The sequence below is a fragment of the Myotis myotis genome, unplaced genomic scaffold (assembly GCF_014108235.1).
Source record: "Myotis myotis isolate mMyoMyo1 unplaced genomic scaffold, mMyoMyo1.p scaffold_m19_p_8, whole genome shotgun sequence".
In the NCBI taxonomy this organism is placed as follows: Eukaryota; Metazoa; Chordata; class Mammalia; order Chiroptera; family Vespertilionidae; genus Myotis; species Myotis myotis.
The window spans coordinates 6,154,249-6,167,400 of NW_023416390.1; the positions used below are offsets into that span (position 1 = coordinate 6,154,249).

The following is a 13,152-nucleotide window of genomic DNA, read 5'->3' on the forward strand; positions in this document are numbered from 1 at the left end:
CTTAGGTCAGCAGCCATGCCTGTGCGCTGGGTTATGTACGTAGACTAGTGTGCAGTACGACAGCCAGGCAGCTCTTTCCTCCTCGCAGACATGAAAAGTTGGAGCTTCTGGTAGACCAGTAGGAACCCAGACTACCTTCCTGCTGTGCCTCAGATTGTCATTCTTTATGCGATTTTATAATCTGGGTGAAACTAAGAATCTAGAACCAGCCTCCGTTCATAACAAAGGAAGACACACCGTCGATTGCCCAACCGTGTGTTGGCAACAGCACTGCCCATGAGTCAGCACAGACTTCCTGGAGCTCCGGGGGGAAGTGACAAGGCGACGCCAGCCCGGCCTCCGAGAGTTTCCACCTTCTGCTGGCGTTTCTTCTTGCTCAACCAAACCTCATATGCCACCTCCACCTCCCCTCCCCCACCCCCCGCCACCCCCTGGCCTTTTATAGGTGAGGAAACTGAGGTCCAGGGAGCAAGAGATTGTCTAGGCCCCAGTCAGGTGGTGGCAGAAGGGGGACTAGAACCAGGTCTTCTCACTCCCCAACCCCGGGCTTCTCCCAACCTCTCCTGCCTGATACACGTGACAGGTGATGGCACAGAAACCGTGATGGCAGCCACCAGCCATTGACTGGATGCTCATCGGGGCCAGGACCAGAAGCACATGCTTTAGAGAAGGATTTCATTCAATCCTCAGAATGACCAGCCTCCAGGGAAGATGAGGAAACAGGCTCAGGGGGATTGAGCAACTTCTCCAGGACCCCCTGGGGCACGGAGGCCCTGGGACAGAGCCCAGGGCCTGGAGCCACAGCCGCACGTCTGTCCCGGCTGCCTCTCCGCTCACCAGGTGTGGTGGAAGCTGCAGCGATTCAAGGCGAACAGCCATCCGTCTGCTTCCTGTAACAGGTTGTCCCACCTGCTTTCCAGAAGCAAATCTTCGCAGAAACAGACCTCGCGAGAAAGGGACACAATCGCTCTGCCCTTTCCTGCCTCCTTGGTGCCCAGGCCTGAGCTTCTCCACAGGGTGAAAGGCCCTACTTGGTATCTGCATCCATCTATCTATCATCTATCTATCTATCTATCTATCTATCTATCTATCTATCTATCTATCTATCATCTATCTCTCTATCTATCGTGTGTGTATCTGCTTTTAGATACAAACATGAGTTTAAGGGGGAAAAGGGCACAACTCAGGCACAAATAAAATAGAATAATCCTTTAAATGATGGAACTATAGGCTGCTGAGAGTGGAACGCCAGGTGTGCCAGGTGGTACTGGTATCCAGGTGTTTTGGGTACACCAGGTGGTACCTGGGCGTCTCAGTGCAGCACCTCTGCTCACAGGCTGAGGAGCACCAGGGTGGCGGAGGAGGCTGGGGCAGCCCTGGGCTCCCACAATGCATTGCTCTCTGCATCTGTGTCTTCAGCCTCCGTTTCTCAGGTGTGATGCCTGGAGCATGATCCTCAAAAACCAGCGTTTTGCAGTTGCCAAGAAGAAAGTCTTGTGAACAGGTTTCTTAAAGTCGTTCGTGCTTAGAGGAAACTGAGGATGAACTCGGGGGAAGATCGCTCAGCCTCTCTAGAGTGCAGGTTTACTGGCAGGAAATGGGAGGCGATCCGAGGCCCTTTTTACCTCAAAAATTCTACACTATCACCGCCGATCGGAGAAAGGAGGCCTAACACCGACTCCTCCTTCTGCCCTTGTTCACTGGCTCCCTCCAGTTCTTCTGCTCCAGTTACTGCCATTCAACTCCAAACGCTTTCTGGTTCATAAACAGTGCTGTACCTTTACGGCGGTAAGGTAAGACCCTTACACATATTAGTAGCAACAGGGAAGCCCCTTTTTCCATGCGAAGGAAATTTCATCTTGTTATGAATGAGAGTGCAACAAAGAGAGCATTCCCGCGGAATTAAGGCATGGACGGCGGAAGCTACCGAGCTATACAGCACAGTCACATGGTTTAATATTCTGCAGAAACCACCACGGTGATTCTGCGTGAAGGGATTCTAACTAGTCATTAATATAAACTTCACGCCAAGAGTTTCTGGAACCATATAAGTTAGAGCCCCAATTGTAATGATGACCAACGTGGCTTTGATAAAGCTAACAAATGCTTTGGTCTTGCTGCATTTTACATTTTGATCTATATGTTTATGTATGTTAACTATGACCAGGAAGATCCCTCCCCCTCATTTAGAAAGATAAATCAGCAAATGAAATAAGCTTATTCTAAAAGCTTGTTCACTCTCTCAAACTTTTAACATAAAACAGTCACTAATATATATATATATATGTACACACACACACACACACACACACACATATATATATGTACAGATACATAACTTCCTAGAGCAACGTGGGGACAGTAAAGAATTATTGTTGCCACTTTACCTGGGAAGCGCGGTGATTTTCCCCCACTTTTCCACACAGAACCTTCTGGGGCCATTGCTTCCTCGGAGAGAAGCGAAGCCTTCGTAGGGAATGCTGGACGTGCCCGTCACAAACTACCGACGAGAAAACAGGAGGAGGCGGTGAGGCCCAGCGACCAGCGGCCCAGGAAGGCCGCATCACCCACAGGCACAGCTCCCGGAGGAGCAGCACACTGCCCGCCCCGCCGCTGGGAAGCTGGGGACAAAGCTTATGCCGGGCACCGGCCATCCCCGAGCATCTGACACAGAACCGAGGAAGGACAGGGCTTTGTAAGGGGAAAGGTGTGGGGGCCTGAGAAGAGAAAACCTCTGTACCGCTGACCAGCTCGGGAGCCTACACCAGGGGTGGTTCCCACTACACGTGAATAAAGTGGGTGCATCAATTAGCCTAAGTCTATTGAGCATCAGCCCCTCATCAGCTCATGGTGGATTTTTAAAAAATGATGATGAAAGAAAAAATACAGAATGTCTGGGCCTGCAAACGTGAGGGGTAGGTCCTTGATGCAGAGCAGCTAAGACCCCACCTACGGGTAAGGCTCTGTCTGAGCATCCAGAGGCTTCCTCGTGTCTGATGTCCCTTTAGCTGCAACCCACCAGCAACTGCCCGGGTGACGATAAACACCACAAGAAAATGAGTTCGTTTTCCCAGCGTCCTTCAACTGCATTGTTCTCTCTAATTTGTTGAAAGGTAGAAGGAGGCAAAGAAAGGGCTCTTTATCAAGGAACTGGGTCACTTCTTAAGGGACCGAGCGGAGAGCACCCGTGGCTCAGGGTGCTGGGCTGCGGAGGGCCCGGGACTCTCTCTGAAAGGGCCACACTGCCCTGAAGGCAGAGGCCATCCTCGGGTCCCTGCACGGGAGGTGGTACTTCCTCGCATTCCTCCTCAAAGGCTTGGACTTGCCTGGGGCCATGGTGCCCAGTGATGGAGCCAAAGGACTGTGCCATCCAAAGAGTCTGGAAACCGTGCACCCCACATTGGCACATAAACCCGGGATAGATTTATTGGGTGTCCTTAGCAAGTGTTAAAAACACGCAATTCCAACAATAATTCTACTAATGTGTTAAAAAGATGAACCAATGGCGTCTTACCTGTAACAACCGCAGTCGTTGTTCATTGTTGAATCTCTCCACCGCAGCCCAGAACCAACGAATTACAATGTGATTGTCGTGGTACCCTAGCAAACCAATCACAAAAGCCTGTGTTACTTTGGCTTTTCTATCGTAAGCCACCACGACACACTGACAAAGGACCCCCAGACACATGTCATCGTCTTGGACTCTTTAAAGGTCATTGATAATTTAAGACTAAGGAGAACACCGTAAACATGATTGTATGAGGGTCAAAAGCCCAGCAAACACAGCACTGAGTGACAGCGAGAGGCCGTGTTTCCTTGTAGTGTCACCAAATACAGCGAGTGGAGAGAAGAATAAAAAGTGAGGGCTGTTAACCCTATCGCCTCTGAAGAACATAATCGCTGTGACTGGAAATGCTTAACTCTTTGGGCCATTCGTTTAAGAAATAATTTGTGAGGGTCACTATGCCAAATTCTGTATGAAGCTTGGGGGTACAGTGGCCAAGATATCAGACCCTCACAGGGCTTCTGGGAAAGGAGAGACACATTAAATAAATATATTGCCCGGCCAGTGTGGCTCAGTGGTTGAGCATGGACCTATGCACCACGCAGTCACCAGTTCGATTCCTGGCCAGGGCACATGCCTGGCTTGCAGGTTCAATCCCTGGTGGGAGGTGCGGCCAGGGATCACGCAGGAGGCAGCCGATCGATGTTCATGTTTCTCTCTCATCGATGTTTCTCTCTCTCTCTTCCTTCCTCTCTCTCTTAAATCAATAAAAACTTATTTTAAAAAACAATTATACAAATTAGTACATAATGGCAAAATATTTTAAAACTACATATAACATTCATATTGTTTAACCAAATTACTTTTTAGTAATAGAAAAGGAAAAGGAATTGTACAACTTTAATTTCTTCAACGAATAAATCCCCAATAACCTTCAACCTAAATGTTAATTTTATTCCATCCTTAAGTAGAATTTAAGAAAATGTTAAACGTGTCATCCCATGAGTAGATTAAGGAAGTGGTTATAGATGCCAGTCCTTTCAATAAAGAAAAATTACGCTCAGAGACACGGCTCAGAGATGAAGGTTCAGTTAGCGGTTCAAACCAGTTAACTAACACCGTCCATCAGTGTGCATCAAGCCACGGGAATTCTGGGTTGGAGGAAGTATGGTCCCCATGTTGCAGTATCTGGGATCTGGGATCCTTCCTTCCTGCTTCCTCTTCGACCAGTGAGAGTAAGAGAGGATCCAAGCGAAGGGCCAATAAACCAGGCTGGGCGTGGGGACGCAGGGCCAGCTCTTTGGTGCTGAGCACACAGCTTCCCCGTCTACAAAGCAGTGCGCTGGCTTGATTTACAGCCTTGGCGTTCTCTGAGCCCACGCACCGGCCCTTTGCTGCCTCTCCTTTGCTGTGTGTGCCAAGCCGTGTGGAGGAGGAGGAGTGTCTCATCGTACCCCCACAGACAGCTGCCTCACGGACATGTGGCGAGGGGCGGGGAGCCCCTCTTCTCGCAGTGCCATGGAGCTGGGCTAGCCGGCATGGCAGCTGGGTGCCCCACCCCTCAGCACGCTCCTCCCCAGGCGTTCATCTGATAAGCTCTACAATAGTCATAGGAATAGGTGCTCCATGAGTCATACACTGTGAATCAAAGTTTATTCTGTATAAATACAAGAGTGGCTGACGGGGTGAATGGCACTGCTAGCAGAATCGCCCGGGGTGGGGGAAATGAGCTGGTACTGTTTATGGTAACGTGCAAGTTATGCAGACGTTGGAGAAACTGTGTTCTAGTTAGTGAGCGTATTGGGTTAACTGAGTTAGAGTAACCAAGGCCGTCTATGGATTGTACTGTGGGCTGATGGACAAGACTCGCTATGGCAGCTGAACTGCAGAAAGAGCAGCAACGGAAACCGCAACTGAACGCGGCCTTGCAGAGAAAACGGGCCAGCAGACGGCCCCCGGCAACAGCACCAGCCAGAAGAGCCACGCACAGGCAGAAGCAAAAGCCAAAGCCGTTTAGCAAATGTCAAGTTAGGTTTTACTCTGAACTTTTAAAACTGTTCTTTGAATTTCTGTTTCAATGTACAGGTAGCGAGAGGACGGTTCGGGGATGAATTCAGTGACCTCAAGTGTGTCGGTTTCACGCCCCAAGCTCAGAGCTAGTGCTCACCTCTCACATCTGGTTTCTTCTGAGGGAAGCAACCAAAACCAAAACCTACACAAAAACAACTGCTACTTGTCACGACTCCCCAAGGGCTTTGCAATAATGCAATTTCAGGAACTGTACTCTTCCTTTGCTTAAACTCATTGGAGACAACTGTAGCTCTGGGCTACCACCCGGTCCTTTTAAAGGATATGGGCTCAGCATCCAACTTCAATGGCTGCACTCCCAGTTACTAACTGAGAATTTGCACTGCTCTATACAAACGCCACCGCTAGTGCTTCCCGTTTGCTGGCAGGTCCTGGAGTGCAGTTTTTACTACCCTTCCAGCAGGTTCCTTGTCAGTGGACGTAAGGCCTGACTGGGGAAGGGCCTGTTCAGTAAACCACTTGAAGGTTGAGAAGCACGTCCTGTTCCATTCACGTGTTTCCACTGTGAAGTACAACTGCTGAGCCAATCAGTTAAATGTAGGAACATGGCGTTTGCTTACTAGGAAGTCCAGAGGGTGGGCCTCTGCGAGTTTTAGAGCGAAGGGAGACTACAGGTGGAGTCTGAGCCAGCTCCCTGCTGCTTCCCTACCAACACCATAAAGCAACTAATTAGTGCTCCGATGGGCACATTTCCTCACCCACAATGAGGCGTTATGACATCCTGCGATGGTGTGTAAGCAGGCCTTCCTCCCCTGGGCAGGTGCGGTAACTAGGGAGAGAAGGGAATGTCCCTAGCCCAAGGTCTCAAAGGAGAGGGCCAGACCTATGATTAGGGTACAGTGTCCCTGCTGCCCCGGATTCGGACCAGCAGCCGAGCCTTCTGCCTCCCTTGCTCTCCAGCTTAGAACCCAGCCGCCCCCAGCCCAGTGTCACCTCCTCTGTACTCAGTGTTGTTTCTCCAGTCACTCAGGTCTATTTCGGCGGTGCCCGCGATGACCAGCTCTAGTTCCCTCGCATCGAACACAGAGACCAGCCTGGCATCCACCACCTATGGGGCAGCAAGAATACAGGGCACGGGTTAGGCACAGGAGGAAGCCCAGCGATCACCAAGCCTCGTCAGGAAAGGAGGGCACATGGAATCTGGGGGATTTAGGCGCTTTAAAAACACGGCAAAGCTCTCGACACACATATAAGGTATTTTTAGTACAAGGTCGATGAGATGGCTCTCGGCAGAATTTCTGTTTTATGATTGAGCACTGATTAGTCTAGTTTGTTTTTCTTTTCTAAAAAAGATATAGTGCTGTCCACCGGTGTGGCTCAGTGGTGGAGCGTTGACCTAAGAACCAGGAGGTCACAGTTCAATTCCCAGTCAGGCCACATGCCCGGGTTGTGGGCTCGATCCTCAGTGGGGGGTATCCATGATTCTCTCACATCACTGATGTTTCCATCTCTCTTTCCCTCTCCCTTCCTCTCTGAAATCAATAAATATATATATATTTTTTTAAAATAAAAAGATCCAGTGCTCCTACGGAAGAAGTCGCACGGACACTGCATCCTTGTAACGCCTGTGCAGACCCTCCGATTCAAGATTTCACATGTGGAGCATGAGATGTGACTGTCTGCATCCATCATGCGAGACGCATGACTTAAATGTTACCAGTGGTCTCTGAACTGTCAAACGCTATTTGAATTCAGGTCGTTTTACGTCAATGCTCTCTTGTCACTGGCGTGAAGCTTTCTGTGTGTGCTCTTGAAACACACAGGACAAAGCACTGGACATTTTACATGGAAAGAGCAGCCGTAAGCAGAGCACACGGGGAAGCACAGGGGACGGGCTGCGGCCCCGTGGACATGGGCCCGAGGACCACCGCCCCGCCCGCTGGCGCCGCACCTCATAGAAGCCGCGCACCAAGCTCTCCGTCTGCTGCACCACGCCGCGCTCGATCCGCCACTTCACCATCCTCTCGATGTACTCCTTCTTGTTCTTCTCCGTGACCGGGATGTTGGCACCCCCGGGCTTCAGCTCGCGCTCCGTGATCTGGGGTCAGCACAAGAGGGCTGACAATGAAGCGAGCCCTCGAGGGGGTGAGAACGCTGTCCCGCAAGGAGGTGCGAGGGGCGCCCGGGGCCCACGCTCACGCCACGGCTCAGTGACACCGGGCATTGAGCGGGTGTCCCAGAGCCTCCGTGGCTAAAACATGTGTATTGCCAGTGGGGAAGGTTAAGTTTTAAAAATCCTGACTAAACAGATAAGCCTTTTAAATGACCATAAACTGGTTCCAGATTCTGGGCCACTGCTAGTTGGATATTTGACAAAAACGAATTTTCTCAAATTCCTTTAGGGTTCCGAATCAACCACACATAGAAAGCCCATATTTAAGTAAAGACTGACTTTAAGGAAACAGAATTACATTCAAGTGAACATTAAATCGAGAACTTCTTTTCCAAAACACGAAATCCAGAAAAGCAACCAAATATTAATGTCTAAATAAGATTATTACTTATGAACTATTATGTAATTTCTGAAAGAAATCTTTCAAGCAACCCTTCCATCGACTTTGTAAAAAAAAAAAATCAACATTGGTTGATTGGTCAATATTTTCAAATCTTCACTAAAATATTGTTTACTTTCCCTCAGCTTCGAAATAACCAATTTCGGTTCTGAAATATGAATGAGAGTTAAATCCCAGTGCCAATTAAATAATTCAACATTCAACTCTGGGGTAGCATGGACTTTTAAACATTGTGTTTAAGGCACATTTTAATATCTTACATGGATATTTTAGTTGGAAATAAAAAGAAGGTTTACAACACACAAATAGCTATCACACTCTGTACACTAGAACACCTTTATCCGCAGTTGGCATGAGAATCATCTTTGCCACCACGATGGTTGTAACTGTACACAAACCTGGGTTTAAACCACCCAGCAAGCCACACGTAAATGCACATCTGATCTTAGCCACTAAGTCATTCTTCACCGACCAGCCGCCTCCAGTCACCACACTGAGACACCGGCTGTGCACACCCACAGACCTGCCCGAAGACTTCTTCGTTCACAGTGAAGGTGAGGTCCAGGATGTCATGGATGTCGTTGTCCTTCATCCACTGCAGGCTCTGGTGGAACTCTTCATCCAGGTACTCGAGGTCACTCAGGTCACACAGACTAGGATGACACACAGACGCGAATAAACACGTGGGCACGGCGAACAGCAAAAACCCAGAGTCACGAGGAAAGAAATGAAGAATTAAAGACAAGAACAAGATCAACACAATAAGCACTGGCTTCTGAAATGTACTTATTAGTCAAAGGCAGTAACCAAATCCGGGAAATCAGTTAGAAATTTGGTATACAATTTTAACATCCTGGATGTTTATAACACATCTTAGGAATCACCCAGTCTGACCTGTCAGAGACAGAGAGAGTTGGAGGTGCAATGAGTGACGGCCATCAGCACAGTCACCCACAACTCGTGCCCCAGAAGAGACTGGAACTCAGGCTGACAACTTGGGTCCAGTGCCCTTTTGGCTATGTTACACTGTCTTATACAGTGTTGTCCTAATTAGAAATTCTTCGTATGTTTCGGTAATGCACGTGAGCTTTTCCTCCCTAAAGACCAGATATGGTCCACATTTACATACATCCCCTTTTTCTTCATGGTTCTCACTTTTTCCATGATTCTGAAAACAGCAAGCCCCAAAGTCTCTCTATAATTATAAGGGTTTTCTATAGCTCTCTCCTCTTTTTTCCTGCTGAGAAAGGATCTACAGGAGGTGGAGTAATTATTATGGAAATGGAAGGTGGTAACATTTGATTTGCTTCAGTAGTTTTGAAATTCCCTCCCGTCAGCCCAATTTCAAAGGTCAGGCTGTTTGGTTCAGTCTAAACATTTAGTAGGCCTCAGCTGTGTTCCAGATCTCTTAATAGCTACTTGTTAAACACTAATTGACCTCCAGGAGATAATGGTCTAGCTGGGGAGACAGGCACACAAATTGATGAGTTAATATAAGGTGATTAGTGATAGCCCAGGGTGGGTAACACTTATAATTTGTGCAATGGTGTATAGGTATGTTACACTCCCATTAGAAAATAAAAGAAGGTAAGGTAGCTACAGAGAGCTCTCACAGCAAACATGAAGGTCATGTACTTCGACCTAGAGATTCAGGGAGAGCTTTCTGGTGTAGGTGATACCTGTGATACATTTTGCAGGATGTTTAAAAGCTAGAGAGGTGAAGGGGATGGGTGAAGAGGAGAATCGGGGGGAAAAGGAGAAGAGCAGAACAACAGGAACAAATCATAAAGGCAAGGAGTATGCAGAATACTCCAGCATCCTGGCAGGAACAGAGTGACCCGCTCGATGGAATGTCCAGGGACTGAGCCTAGCAGCTGGGAGCAGGCCATTCTAAGGGACTTGGTGATTCAGAATGACTGAAAGGCTTTAGGGAATACCATGGTCAGCTGTGTGATGTGAATTTCAATTGTTTCTCTGGAAATGGCAGTCAGGAGGATTACTTAAAACAAGGGGAGGTGCGGTTGTTATAAAAGGGTGGGGATCAATTATACGTCACCATAGTCATCTGGGAAAAATAAGACAAGGGTTTTCATTAGGGCACAGTTATTGAGGATGGAAAAGAGAAGATGAATTTAAAAAGTATTTAGGAGACAAATGTGGAAATCAGTAAATGGGTTTGTAGGGGGGGCGGTGGTGTATAAAGAATGATATCTAAATAGGGATAGCAAATAAACTCATGTTGCAAGTCAACTCGAATTCGTCTTGAGGGCTACCAGTCAAAAAATCCCCGAAGCCACACATGTTTGCAGGAACAAGCAGCGTAAAGGACCTGTGGATGGGGCAGGAGGTGGGGAAGTTGGGCACCTCCTACTTCCTGATGGAGGGTGACTGCTGATTTCCGACCAGAGCCACTTGAGACTGTTGGGACCATGAATTGTAACTGGGCACATGGGAAAGAGTACACTTTCAGGTCAGGGAAAAGTGAGGGGTCTCGTTTCAGCCTCGCTGATTTCGAGGTGCCCACGAGACATGCATGGGAGACATTCAGTGGCATGTTGACCACTTCAGCCTACAACTCAAGGGTGATCAAAACCAAGAGTGCTGATTTGAGCATCAGAAGGAGAGGAAACTGGTGAAGAGATTTCCCCAGGAGAACACACACAGACAGAGAAGGCCAAGAATGGAAGCTTCTGGAACACTGAGGTTTAAGGGAAAATCAGAGGAGAAGCCCACCAAGGAGACATAAAATCGAAAGAGGACAGGGCCATGGATGCCATGAGGTCAGACTCAAGACACATGGGTGGGGTTTGCGACGGTCAACAGTACCAAAAGCAGCTGATGGCCCATTAAGATAAGGTCGAAACAATATTCTTTAAAAGCTTTGCTAGGCTACTGGCAGAAAGAAGCCAGGCACCGTGGGTGGAGGGTGTGCCAACAGTTGGTATAGACTGCTCTCACCGAAAGCCTAAATGAGACGATGAGAGATAAAGCCATAAAATGGGAAGATACAACAGGAGCTGGGGGACCACGGAAGAAGGTGCCCAGTGCCAGCTGCCCAGGGCTTCATCTGCCCAGATACCCACAGGGAAGATGGCAGGTGTCTTCCTATTGACCCTCGTACGAGCCCCCTATGCACACCTTATTTTCATCTGAGGTCTAGGCTCCTGTTTACAGGGAATGAGCTACACAGAGCCAACCATCTGTGCTGTCCTATTGCAGGTGTGAGCCACTACCCCACAGACAGGCGCCTGCTCCTAGTCAGCCTTGTCAGCTCCTACTGACTACAGGGCAGAAACTGTCTGGCTTGACATTTGGCAATAACTGCAAACTTCCATTGTGACAACAATGAAGAAAAGTTCTGTGAATGCCAATGTTTCCTCTGCCACCAGAAGGTACCGTTTTGCATGCAGGGAGATCTCAGGAAAAATACAGGACTGCCCAGCCCTAACACACAAACAAAAATAGGACAAAAACAAAGCAAAGGAGAATGGAAATGTGGACTAAGAGCAAGCAGTTAAAAGTGTGCATAAAGCAAAATATAAAGTGCATCATGTAACAGATAGAGGACTGTGAGTCACCCAGGCTAACCCACAACTATTCTATTAATAATCAGCATTACCACCACAGGAATTCCAGTGCTGCAGTTGAAGTACGATTGTTTTTCAGAAACATGTGTTGCAACAAGTGAGGATCAATTCTTTGAAGGGCAGCAAAACTAAGACATTGGGGGCGAGACAGAAGGAAAGGGTCCAAAGCAGGAAAAACGCAGCACTAGCTATAATCGTTTCAGAAACCTATCCCTCTCTTAAGTTTAGTAACAACAGACTTTGGAACCCTTTCCAGTAAGGGCAATCCCGCAGCCTTACACGCTAACAACACGAGCCATGAAAACACTCTTACATTCTGAGGAGAGCCTTGTAAAAGGGCCGCGTGAAGAAGGCATCCAGCAAGTACTGGTGTATGAGCGCCAGGCCCAGGATCCTGCCGCTGAACCGGAACCTGCGGAGGAGACACACGCACGCGGTCACTTACACCTCACGGACCAGGTTCTACATGGTTTCACTGGATTTTGACCATCTACATTTGTGCAAGAGCAACTGCCTCCCGGGCCGCGGGCGCGCTAGGCTGTGTCTTCCCGAGGCCAATAGTCACATCTACGAGTTGAAGGAAGGTGTCTCGCTCATATTTACAGACACGCTGCTCCCCCTGCCCCCGTGCCAACAGCGTCTGCCATCTGCACCCGCACGGCCACCGGGAGTCCCCTGTGCGCACTCAGCGAAATTCCCCCAACCGCTTCCAAGGGACCGAGAGAATGAGGCCGGTGGTGGAGAAGGAAACGCTGTCTTCTCATCTGTTTGCATGAATACGAGCAGGATTTCTCTCATGCAAACCCAGCAGCAGCCCCCCTTGGAGAAAACCCCAGTCTCAGAGTGACAACGTGCCTCTCCCTGTGCTCTCTCAAGCCCCGCCCCGACCACTGTCACCGCCAAGAGCGATGCATGTGGGCATTTGCGGGAGTTTCCTCCTGGCACATTCTGTTCCCTAAAACTTCGAGGCTCACGTCCATTCTGAATCACTTTGGAAACTTTACTAAATATGTCTGTGATGACTGGGCTTGCTGACTTGAGATGGACCCTCGTTTTCTCTTTCAAAAGTACTCCGTTTCCAGCCCTTCGAAGGTCGGATGCCTTCCCAGAGCATGAGTCCACCCGGCTCCCTCCTGCCCGTGCAACAGGAGGGTTCGCAGCCATCCGGGGACAGATGTCCGGCAGCTTTGTTTGTCCTTCTTTCCGCTGGTGTTAGCACAACTGCAACAGCTTTAGTTGGGAGGACTCCAAATTGGGGCCAAACGGAAGTTCATTTGAAACATAAGTCCTAAAAGTGATGCCCTCCACCCACCAAGACTAACCTCATGACTCAATTTTTTTCATGAGTCCTACTCATGGGTTTTTTTTGTTGTGTGTGTGTGTGTGTGTGTGTGTGTGTGTGTGTGTGTGTGTGTGTGTTTTGTCACTATCAGTGAAAATGAGCAGAAACAAGTAAACT

General features: G+C 48.7%; 1 protein-coding gene across 15 annotated transcripts in view; it reads right to left on the reverse strand.

The window, feature by feature from the left end:
- HECW2 (HECT, C2 and WW domain containing E3 ubiquitin protein ligase 2) overlaps positions 1–13,152 on the reverse strand; it is a 258,411-nt gene that overhangs the window by 17,656 nt on the left and 227,603 nt on the right. For 13 of the 15 annotated variants that reach the window (XR_004969635.1, XR_004969634.1, XR_004969636.1 and 10 more), the window contains 6 exons: positions 12,007–12,105; positions 8,630–8,759; positions 7,485–7,631; positions 6,527–6,641; positions 3,515–3,600; positions 2,388–2,500 (listed from right to left, as the gene is read on the reverse strand). Coding sequence is in view for 11 of the 15 variants with exons in the window: in XM_036320850.1 (XP_036176743.1) it covers positions 2,388–2,500; positions 3,515–3,600; positions 6,527–6,641; positions 7,485–7,631; positions 8,630–8,759; positions 12,007–12,105 (690 nt within the window). In the remaining 4 variants the exon portion in view is untranslated. Of the gene's footprint in view, positions 1–440; positions 910–2,387; positions 2,501–3,514; positions 3,601–6,291; positions 6,363–6,526; positions 6,642–7,484; positions 7,632–8,629; positions 8,760–12,006; positions 12,106–13,152 lie in introns of those variants that run through there. The other 2 variants (XM_036320847.1, XR_004969639.1) reach the window with 2 other exon arrangements.